The sequence below is a fragment of the Hylobates moloch genome, unplaced genomic scaffold, assembly GCF_009828535.3.
Source record: "Hylobates moloch isolate HMO894 unplaced genomic scaffold, HMol_V3 SCAFFOLD_15, whole genome shotgun sequence".
Classification (NCBI taxonomy): domain Eukaryota; kingdom Metazoa; phylum Chordata; class Mammalia; order Primates; family Hylobatidae; genus Hylobates; species Hylobates moloch.
The window spans coordinates 69,040,718-69,053,216 of NW_026652290.1; the positions used below are offsets into that span (position 1 = coordinate 69,040,718).

At 36.1% G+C, this 12,499-nt stretch overlaps 1 protein-coding gene across 1 annotated transcript in view; it reads left to right on the plus strand.

The window, feature by feature from the left end:
- Nucleotides 1-9,588, plus strand: part of EFEMP1 (EGF containing fibulin extracellular matrix protein 1) — a 57,262-nt gene extending 47,674 nt beyond the window's left edge. The window contains exons 8-11 of the mRNA XM_032176558.2: nt 500-619; nt 4,454-4,577; nt 4,662-4,857; nt 8,326-9,588. Coding sequence (XP_032032449.1) covers nt 500-619; nt 4,454-4,577; nt 4,662-4,857; nt 8,326-8,487 — 602 coding nt within the window. The 3' untranslated portion in view covers nt 8,488-9,588. The remainder of the gene's footprint in view (nt 1-499; nt 620-4,453; nt 4,578-4,661; nt 4,858-8,325) is intronic.
- The last annotated feature ends 2,911 nt before the right edge of the window (nt 9,589-12,499 follow it).

Consider the following 12,499-nt stretch of genomic DNA (forward strand, 5'->3'; position numbering starts at 1 on the left):
TGTATATATGTGTATATATGTATATATGTGTATATATGTATATATGTGTATATATACACACGTATGTATATATACACACGTATATATACACACGTATATATATACACACACGTATATATACACGTATATATACACACACGTATATATATATACACACACGTATATATATATACACACACGTATATATATACACACACGTATATATATATATATATATATATATATACACACACACACACATATATATATATATGAGAAACCCAGGCAACTTAAGAAATGTGCCCAAGTCACACAGTAGCAGGAATAGGACTAGAAGCCAGATCTCTTTATATATAGATAGATAGATATAATTTTTCCTCCTTAAAATATAAATAATTTTAATTATATATAATTTTAATATAAATATTTTTAATCTTATAATTTATATATATATATTTGTCCAAAGTAGTGGTGCACAAAGTTTTCAACTCTGTGTCCTTTCTCTTGTCTGATTCAACAGACATTGATGAATGCAGAACCTCAAGCTACCTGTGTCAATATCAATGTGTCAATGAACCTGGGAAATTCTCATGTATGTGCCCCCAGGGATACCAAGTGGTGAGAAGTAGAACATGTCAAGGTAAGTTTATTTATTTTTTTCATATGTTAGGTATTTAGTTTTAACCAGACAAGAGGATGTTATAGGATTCTCCCATAGACTTTCATTTTTCCCACTTTGAATATACAATTTAAGCTCTTTTTTCCCCTGTTCATCATAAAATATATACATCTCATAAAGAGGTGATTCTATGCTAGTGCTGACTTTCCTTGGAATTCACAGTAATCATTTTTCATCCTTAAAAGATAAATAATTTTAATAAAATACTGGTATTTCTTCTATGTAACCTACATAATCTCTTTGAGATACATCTTCAAATCATCCACTGGAAAAGATTCAGTTATTAAAATGTTTCACCTGTGAGTTTGAGTTCAGAGCATAAGCTCAATATGTGAGTTAAACATACCTCCATCCAGTCTTCGTTCTCTAAAACTAACGAGGATTATAAATTGCGTAAGAATGTAGGTGCTGAGAAAAGTCAACCTTATATGTCGTAAAATATACTTGAATATTTTAGAGAAAACTACTAGCCCCAAAATAGCTAATGACCTTGGGTCCAGTTTCAAAATAAACATTCAGATGATCTTCACACCTATACATGAGTGGAAGAGGCAGCTCCCTACAATGGTATGATTTCAGAGTCTCTCAGGAAGATCTTTAAAAAAAGGACCCTACCTCCAATGTTGCATGTAGTTGAAAATTTTCTTAACAGGGAAAGGACTGTCAGATAAAACCAAAAATGTAGAAAATCCTGGAAACGCTAGTACAAACACTTAAATTTACACAAAGCAACAAAAGAATGAAAAAAATGACCAAACTTGAGGACAGAAAACCTGTTTGAATCCCAGCTCCACTGTATTCAGTCTGCACAATCTTGAACAAATTATCAAACTACTCTGAGCCTCAGCTTCCTCATTTGGAAAAGGGAGTTGTGGGAATTTAGTGGAATAACATACATAAAAATAATTTGTAAACTATAAAGCTTGTACAGGTCAAGGTGTTTTTATGAAATTTCCTTACCAATGTAAGTGACCAGTAGTAAATCTTCTGTAGAGAGTCCTTTTTAATCAGGGTTGGAGTGAAGGCACACAAGGACAATAAAGATCCTATTAAAAAAAGAAAGATCAAGGAAAGGAGACACTGGGGATTCGCCATCTATATCATGATTTTACAGGAAAATATTAACTCAGAGGAAATCCATTACCTGGGATTTTGTAATAGGCACACAATTTTTCGACTAGACTCCAACCACTGAGTATGAGCATAATCAGAATGTAGTTCATTGCACAACGAACATCTTTATAACCCTTTCCAGGTTAATAGAGACTTTATAAATGTTAATTGTGGGAAAACATTGCATTCCAATGGTTTTACTTACTGAACCGTAATTGAGACTTTCAACATGCATATTACATGCAAGAAAATGTCAGCTAGTGGAAAGTCTTAACAAATTTCTCTGGAGTCCTTCAAATAAATATCTATGTGTTTCTGATCAAAAATTGATTTGATGCTCAGCAAAAGACAGAAGCAGATTAATGCACGGTGGGATCTGACCTGCCTAGCCTATCTATCTGGAAACATTTATATCTATTGTAATTAAAGGTGGAAAATGCACCAAAATTGCAAGTGGGGGATTCATAAATGTTATATATTGAAGATATGCAGCTTCAGAATGTTTGGTTAAGCCAAAACATTTTTTGTGAAAAAGACTTAGCATTCTTCTAAAGTATAAAGCAATTGCTTTCTCCTACGGAAATCATTTCTTCTGAGCCTTGTCCACAGGAATAAAATGAAATTGAAAGTTTTGGATTCTTAACTTTCTCTAAAAGACTTATTTTGTGGATGAAATAGCTGTTCTCATTTCACAGGCCTATACAAATGAAAACTGTGTGTGTGTGTGTGTGTGTGTGTGTGTGTGTGTGTGTGTGTGTGTGTAGAGAGAGAGAGACAAAGAATACACATACACATAGACACACACTCATCAAATATTTTGAGAGTATTAATTTCTGAAAAATCTTCCAGAATGATTAAGGTGATGATTATGCTAGGCTCTACATTACTGGAAGTAATAAATGAAATTATAAGGTTGTCTTTTGCTTCTGTTGGACTCCATATAAGTATTAGTTTTCCCTGTACTTAAACAGCATCTTTATTTTTCAAAAAAGTGGAAAATAATGAAAGGATAAGTCAGTTGTGATTTCATCCGAAGAATCTAAGTTTTCTTTCTTCAGCCATAGCCAGTCCAAGAAGACACTTTTTCTAACTGTCTCTTGGGGACTACCAAGACTTCCCAGTCTGTTCGTGAGTTCCAGATAACTTTAGCCAGTTTGGAAGCTAAAATACTTTTTTTCCTCCAAAGTCAAGGCATGAATTATTTAGAGTATATGAACTTGAATGAGCCACTAAACCCTTATTTTTCATCCATATCAAGTGGAAATATCTTTCTCACCTACCTCCACGCAGTTTGTGTGAAGAGCAACTTAGTTCAATCTAATATTTCTTAAAAGCCAGGTGCTCTATTGCATTAATGCTAGGTGATGAAAGGATTAAAAGATGGGTTCAATAACCCTTGCCCTCAAGGAGTTTACAAGCTAATAGAAGGGTTAAGCTAGACATGCAGATTTCAATAATGCAAAGCAGAAAGCAATAAAGGCCCTTAAAAAAGAACACCGGGTATGAGAATTCAAAAGAGATCATATCCCAGCACCTAGCCCATGCTTGGCTTACAGCAAGGATTCAGTAAATTACTTATGGAATGAGTAAATTCATGAATAAAAATATCTCATTGTGGAGAAGGAATGATTCAGAAAAAGTTTACATTGAATAAAATATAAATCACTATTCAAATGTAAAGGGAGACAGACATAGAGATGTAGATATTAATTTTATTTTTATTGTTGTTGTTGTTATAAATGTAATGGCTCTCTAGTAAAACTGTTCTCTCGGATGTCATCTGGAGGCTTCTGATTCCCAAATTTAAAGTCAATCTTTGTCCAGCCTGAGGTAAACACAGCCCTTCTTCCCAGGACTCTCTCTCCCTCTGACTTCTTTGGCATTGCCTTTTCCTGGGTTGTCTCCCTCCACTGACAGCCTCTTCCTAAACTACTTCTTTTTCCTTACAGTCCTAAAATTGCTATGCTCTATGAGGTGGAACCCTTCATAGTTTCACTTCTTGTGCCGTGCTTCCTCTGGACAGTGTGATCCACTCTCAGCATGCTTCAGCTTACTGAAACCACATTTCTAGCCTTTTCCTTTCTCCCAAGTTCCTGAAAGATATGATAAGCTGCCTTCCATAGTTTATGCTTCCTGATTTCTTGGCTTGGAAAGCCTTCCCTGCCCCAGCCGTGAAAACTCCATCTAACCACCACCCTTCAAGGCCACGTTGAGATGCCTTTTCCTTCCTTCAGCCTTCCCTAATCCCCCTGGCAATATTACCCAACTCTGCTCCACATCCCCCAGTATACTTATCTATCTCTTACTTAATTCCATTTTACTTTCTAAGTAACCATATACACATTCCCTTAATTATAATGTCCCTGAGGACAAGAACTGGTGTTTTTTTAACTTTTATATAGGCAGAGTCAATGGTTAACATTGGGGTTTGAATTCAACAGATGAATAATAGGTGCTTGATAAAATATCATGAAATGACACTTATTAATCTGCCTAGAATGTCTCAGCTCTATCTGTCCTGAATTCAATGCAACGAACACCCAGTCTGTCTAAAAGCAGGTTGAACACAGTCCAGATGCTCTCACACCTCCTTCCTTGCAAACAGAATCTGCCAGTTATATGATTTAATTAGATCAGTTCATTAGTTTAGTTAGTAAACTCTTTGACCCTACATCTCTACAGATATAAATGAGTGTGAGACCACAAATGAATGCCGGGAGGATGAAATGTGTTGGAATTATCATGGCGGCTTCCGTTGTTATCCACGAAATCCTTGTCAAGATCCCTACATTCTAACACCAGAGAAGTAAGAAAAATCAGAACTTTTGAAAACGTGGATTTTCTGGTCTTACCAAGCCAAACTGCTGACTACTTTTGTTTGTCTCTGCAGCCGATGTGTTTGCCCAGTCTCAAATGCCATGTGCCGAGAACTGCCCCAGTCAATAGTCTACAAATACATGAGCATCCGATCTGATAGGTCTGTGCCATCAGACATCTTCCAGATACAGGCCACAACTATTTATGCCAACACTATCAATACTTTTCGGATTAAATCTGGAAATGAAAATGGAGAGTTCTACCTACGAGTAAGTATCCCGAAGGTAGCCTTAACTATTGAGAAAGATGGGAGTTTGTTGTTGTTGTTGTTGTTGTGTGGTATCCACATGTGGAAAGAAAGCAAACATTTAAAGAGTCTTATGTGTAGGCATTGTGTAAGGCCTTCCAGGTACATTGTTTCATTTATTCCTCTTGGTAACACTGACAGATAGATATTAATATTCATCTCCATTTTTTACAGAGGAGAAAAGTGAGATGCAGAAAGATTAAGTAGCATCCCTGAAATCACTCAAATATTAAGTTTGGCAGACTCTGATAGAGTTGTGTGTGACCACCAAAATACAAGCCTCCCATCCCCCCGCCTCTGTCCCCCTACACACACCCCCCAAGTAGGTATCACTAATCATTGATGGTTAATTAATTATACATAGACATACATGTAATTCAAATCCAAAATAATTCCTGGAGCCCCTAAAGAGTTTTTCAGACATCATGAATTTATCATTGTTACATTCACAAGACAGTTTGCATTCACACCGAAACTAAAACCTGTAAGTATGTGAGAAGTGACCCCACCTCCCCACACAGTATGTGTTAGTAGTTGTACCATTCTTGCCAACTTCTGGGCTGACAGTATGGAGTCATCTCCCTATCTTTCATTGCCTGTGTGAAATCTACTTTCAGAATTCTGCCATTTCCCTCTTCACACTGTCTCCTGGGTTATCTTTGCTTCCTCACATCCCTATCTCTCTTCCTATAAACTGGCTCCTGTCACTTCCATGATCCCTTCAGTGGCTTCTGAGCTGGTGTCCCTGACTCCAAAGCCTCAGCCTTCCAGTCTCCCTACAAAATCTCAGCAAGTTCATTTTAGGTTAAAATTTGGACATACTTTAAATACGGCTCACCACTTCATGTGAAAATGATGGCACCCTACCAAGCAGTTTGCAGAGTTACGGTAACTGTTTCATGCTAATGATGTTATTCATCCAGTTACAATTTTCTCAAAACTCCTTTGGGCACTCTTTATTTTTAATCAAATTTTAAAGCCAATATTTCATTTTGAGAATATGAATTAAATTGGGAAATTCATCCTTGTGGTACAGTTTACAGATTTTTAATGTTTACCCATTTATCCTGTTTTTGATATATTAATTTCCCATATAGCTCCAGAGTTATGTGATACTATTTCTTTGCCAGTATATTAGAAAATGATTAATTTCTCATGACCAACTTCTGAAAAGAAAGACCCAATGCAAAATGCAATCTATTACAATTATTTTTCGAATAAAAAAGAATATAGTTCTTTAACATTTGATATTTTAAATTTGACATATTCTTGATATTTGTAAGAAATTTCCACTGAATGAATTTTACACAATTCAGATACTACCAATTAACTAATTCTAGCCTAAACAAATAACATTATTTTTAAATAACAAAATCTTTAAAAATAATTTTCTATTTTGAACTTTCAGCCATAATGTAAGAAAATAAAATTTTCTAGCAGAATAATCAAAGAGTAAAACAAAGTTCCAACATGTTTTTTCTTTGCAATTAAACATGGCACTTTTACAGTTATTTATTATTCATATCAGTGCATTTACTGACTTGATATTTTCAAATCAAAATACAATGTTTTTCTCCAGTGAAATCCTTATTCTTATGACTGATAGAAAACATTGCCAATTTTGATAGTTCCAGAGTTAAATTATTTGAAAGAAAAATATTTAAAATAGTAAAAATAGACATTTCAAGACTATTTCTTATCACATAATTCAAAAAGTACTTGGATCAAATCCTACAGAGTTTCTCCACCAAAATTCTACTTGTGCAGAGGGCATTGAAATGCATGAAACTCAACAGCAGGTTACTTAACTTAATTAGGTTAATTAATTAGGTTAATTAAGCACCTACTACATGCTCAGCTCTATGCTAGGTGTCATGAGTAATTAAAAGGACATGTAATGCACATTTTCTGATTTCAAGGAGCTTTAAATATTATTGTGTAGAAAAAGTTAACATCTATGAAAATAGAAGGGGGCAATTTTGTGCTTAATTCCATGGTCCAAATACATCAAAAAATCAATGTGGGCTGTCAAAGAAGGTTTCTTGACAGTCATGAGTCAGCCTGATTCTTGAAAGGATATGTGGAATATAAAATTTTATTTATATTCCTTTTGGGAAAATACTGAGAAAACCATCTTCCCTGGAAAAGAGAACATACTGTAAAGAAAGCACATGAAATTGAAGGTTGAATATCCAACATCCCTCACACTGCCCCAGTGTCTCTGCTCCCTTACTGAGTCTCACTATTATTCTTCATAGCCCTATCACTACCTAGTCTAGTATTCACTGAACTATGTCATCCACTAGAATATGAGCATAATGAGAGCAGAGACTACACCTGTTGGTTCACTATTCTATCCTCAGCACATAGAATGGTACCTGGCACACAGCAGATGCTAAAATAAAATTTAAATCAATAAATTAATTCAATCAACACCTTCAAGGTGTTATTATTACCTACAACTATTGTTTACAAGAGGTATGCGCCATGGAAGATCCTGGAGACACAACAATGAATAAAGCCAAGCCAGTTCCTGCCCCCGTGGAGCTTGTAGTCAAGACATTGAACAAGTGATCAGAAAGACGCTGACTGCTGCAGCAGAGGGTTGCAAGCTGCTCACGAGTATATAACAAGTAGACCTAACCAAAGCATTCTCTCCCTTGGTTTAACGTCCACCCATTGAGGTGATTGCTAAATCCTAATCCATGTCTCTATCCCTTGGCATTCAAACTCACACATCCACTTACCTGCCTGTCCAACCTCATCTCCCTCCACTCACAGGAACCCATCACATTCTTCATCAAAATGAAACTGCACCCAGTCCTTCTGAACTTATTACTTTCCAAAACTTTCATTTATCCCTGGTGACTCTCATCAGGCACTCAAAAGCTTTCCCTCAGTGCTTCAGGGCTCTTCCTTTTCTTCCCTTTATACATACACCTTTATGTATCTTCATTCGTACCCTGCATAACCCCATATATCTTAGCATTTACCATATTCTGTTGAAAAACTGTTTCCATCTCTCTTTACTTACTAGAATGTAAACAGATGCACAATGTTGAGAAAATGAAAAGTGACAACTTTGTTTACAAGTTCAGAAATTATCAGATTCTCACTTAAGCTCTAGTCTCTGTAAAGTCCACAACTACTCAATAAAAGTGAAGAAAAATGTTAACAGAGAGGGAGGAATCAAAAACAAAGAACTATTAAAAAGAAAAAAAGCAAGTCCTTGAAACTTGGAGTTAATGACTGTATTAGACAAGGGATAAGAGCCAAGAAGAGTTGAAACCAAGAAGGGACCAAGTAGTGGCTCTTTTATACCACCGTCAAAATTCTCCCCCTAATTCTTATAGGAGGAATACTAACAAAGCATAGAAACTCCAATCCAAGAAAATTATTCTCTTCCTTTCTCTATTTTCTTTTATTTTAGCAAACAAGTCCTGTAAGTGCAATGCTTGTGCTCGTGAAGCCATTATCAGGACCAAGAGAACATATCGTGGACCTGGAGATGCTGACAGTCAGCAGTATAGGGACCTTCCGCACAAGCTCTGTGTTAAGATTGACAATAATAGTGGGGCCATTTTCATTTTAGTCTTTTATAAGAGTCAACCACAGGCATTTAAGTCAGCCAAAGAATATTGTTACCTTAAAGCACTATTTTATTTATAGATATATCTAGTGCATCTACATCTCTATACTGTACACTCACCCATAATTCAAACAATTACACCATGGTATAAAGCGGGCATTTAATATGTAAAGATTCAAAGTTTGTGTTTATTACTGTATGTAAATTAGACATTAATCCACTAAACTGGTCTTCTTCAAGAGAGCTAAGTATACACTATCTGGTGAAACTTGGATTCTTTCCTATAAAAGTGGGACCAAGCAATGATGATCTTCTGTGGTGCTTAAGGAAACTTACTAGAGCTCCACTAACAGTCTCATAAGGAGGCAGCCATCATAACCATTGAATAGCATGCAAGGGTAAGAATGAGTTTTTAACTGCTTTGTAAGAAAATGGAAAAGGTCAATAAAGATATATTTCTTTAGAAAATGGGGATCTGCCATATTTGTGTTGGTTTTTATTTTCATATCCAGCCTAAAGGTGGTTATTATATAGTAATAAATCATTGTTGTACAATATGCTGGTTTCTGTAGGGTATTTTTAATTTTGTCAGAAATTTTAGATTGTGAATATTTTGTAAAAAACAGTAAGCAAAATTTTCCAGAATTCCCAAAATGAACCAGATATCCCCTAGAAAATTATACTATTGAGAAATCTATGGGGAGGATATGAGAAAATAAATTCCTTCTAAACCACATTGGAACTGACCTGAAGAAGCAAACTCGGAAAATATAATAACATCCCTGAATTCAGGACTTCCACAAGATGTAGAACAAAATGAATAAAAGGTATTTCACTGGAGAAGTTTTAACTTCTAAGTAAAATTTAAATCCTAACATTTCACTAATTTATAACTAAAATTTCTCATCTTCGTCCTTGATGCTCACAGAGGAAGAAAATGATGATGGTTTTTATTCCTGGCTCCAGAATGACAGTGAACTTCAGCAAATTACCCTCCTACCCAATTCTATGGAATATTTTATACATTTCCTTATTTAAAATGTCACTGCTTCACTTTGATGTATCTTATTTTTAAATAAAAATAAATATTCTTTTAGAAGGTCACTCAATCTTTGGAGGTTTTTCAGTGTAGTCAGTAGCCCCCAATATAATTTTTATATCTGGGATAAACATCAGTTATAGGTGCCAGCGCAAGAACTACCATTAGATTTTTTTTTTTTTAATAAATAAACTGGGAGATGAGGAAGCAAAAAGACAGTTAAAATCATGCCACAAAACAGCCAACTTTTTCTTAAATCTAGTTTCACAGCATATATGAATAACCTCTGTCACCAGGTAATCTTGCTGCTAACACAAATATCTCTCAAAGAGTTGACTAATGTGCAGAAATTGCCAAAAAGAAAGTTCACCAAAAGCTCAAGGAACAAAACACAAATTCCTTCTGTGAGAGTAGGGGATGGGCTCTTAAAGGTTAAAGGGGCACAGAAACAGTGGAGAGAGAACAGATCTGACCAAGGGACAGCACAGAAGCAGAGTCAACAACCAGCCACAACACAGCAAGACTGTTGAGTTCATTCCTCTTACCCTGTCTACATGATTGCTTACAGTCAAGATAAATTACGGCTTGATCTAAATGTTTCCATTTTTAATCAATCTAGTGATTTTCCTACATACAAAAACAGCTCTCAAGTGACAGCTGGGAATAGCAACAGTTAAAGAAAAAAAGCCTAAGACCTTCTTCCAACACATTTTTCCCTCTTAAACAAGAAGACCGGTCTTGTCTATAGCTCCCCAGGGAATTGTAGAAGAAACTGGAATCTCTGAAATGTTTATGCTAAGCCCTGGCCCTCAATTTTCTACCGCCAAATATATATATATATATTCTGGGCCTACGGAAGCCATTAACTGCAGACAAGATGTTTGCCCTTTTATCCCAAAGCCTAGTCCTACCCACAAATCACAGACACATGGAAGAGGGTTGATACCAAAGTTTCACTGAGGCAATTTCTTTGTTCTGTTGTGATAAAATTTACCATCTTAGACATTTTAAAATGTACAGTTCAGTGGCATGGAGTACACTCAGAGTGTTGAGCAAATATCGTCACTATCTAGTTCAGGGGCCCCCAACCACTCCCCCAACAACTGGGCTGCAGACTGGTACCTGTCCATGACCTGTTAGGAACCAGGCCGCACAGCGGGAGGTGAGTGGTGGACGAGCATTACCACCTGAGCTCTGCCTTCTGGCAGATCATCCCAGCATTAGATTCTCATAGGAGCATGAACCCTATTGTGCATGCAAGGGATCTAGGTTGTGTGCTCCTTATGAGAATCTAATGCCTAGTAATCTGAGGTCTGAGGTGGAACAGTTTCATCCCAAAACCATCCCCTCACCCCCCACTATCCCCACCCATGGAAAAATTGTCTTCCACCAAACCTGGTGCCAAAAAGGCTGGAGACCACTGATCTAGTTCCATAACATTTCATCACTCAAAAATAAACCCCATACCTTTTAACAGTCACTCCCATTTCCCCTTCCCATAAGCCCATCTGGGAGTCAACATTAATCTACGTTCTATGGATTTGCCTATTCTGGACATTTTATATAAATAAGATCATACAATAATATGTGGCCTTTTGTGTCTGGCTTCTTTCACTCAGCATAATGTTTTCGAGGTTTAGCCATGTTATACTTCATTTCTTTTTCCAACTGAATAATATTCCATTGCATAGATCTATCACATTTTGTTTATTCATCAGTTAATGAACATCAGCTGATAAGCTGTTTATACCTTTGATTATTCTTTTTCAATCTTGGGTGTCAAAAAGAAACTGTTTCCTAGACTATTCACCCACTAGTTTCACAGCCTAAATTCACCCATTTTTAGTTTGGCTTTTGACTAAAAAGAATAGCAAGTTTAAAAAAAATTGTTTTAATTCATGGAAGCAAAAACCTGGAAAAAGCTTTGAGAGGCTAATACATGAGTTCCTTTGTAGGTGCAATCATCCTCAGTAAACGTAAATATATCATGCTCTCTTAATTTGGAATTGAAAATAAATATCATGTCTAAAAACAAATCAAAGCAGTAAGACAAAATTCTGCTGTTTTCAAACTACACATGATTCTTTCCTTCCCTCCATGAAAATCACTGATTTAAGCCTGCTCCCATAGATGAAAATTATGGAAATAATTTATTGTCACAGTCATTTATTATTGTAATTTTCTCAGCATTTATTGAGAAAATTCTAAAGTAATTCCTTCCAATGTCTAATAATGTGATGGTATAGAAGAACCAAGAGTCTATCTAGTCTTGGTTCTAAAGTAACCAGCCAAGAGATCTTGGGGAAGTCACTTAGCTTCTCAGTACCTTGGTTTCATCTATAAAGTGGGATATTGAAACAAGGTGTTCCTCCAGCTTTGAAAACCAGGTGTGGTGGCTCCCACCTGTAATCCCATCGCTTTGGGAGGCCGATGCGGGTGGATCACTTGAGCCAGGAGTTCAAGACCAGCATGGACAACATAACGAAACCCCATCTCTGCAAAAACATACAAATATTACCGAGATGTGGTGGCATGTTCCTGTAGTCCTAGCTACTTGGGAGGCTGAGGTGGGTGGATTACTTGAACCCAGGAGGTAGAGGTTGCAGTGAGCTGTGAGTGCACCACTGCACTCTAGCCTGGGCAACAGAGCAAGACCCTGTCTCAGGAAAAAAAATTATATATATATAGAGAGAGAGAGAGAGAATTTTTTATTTTTTATATATATATACAATTTTTTATTATATATATATATATCTCCCAGGAATACGCCACTGAAAGAAGAGTTAGCTCTATTTGCCAAATCTTTGAAAGCATCTGAGTCTTCTTTGTACGCAGCGACTATTGGAAAGCATTAGTCATTGGTGGAAGAAAAAAATGAATAGTGCCCACCCAAAAAAACGGATCTTCACTTTATGGGGTCATTATTACCGCTGAGGACATAAGAAATAATCCAATTTAACTATGTTTTTTAAATTG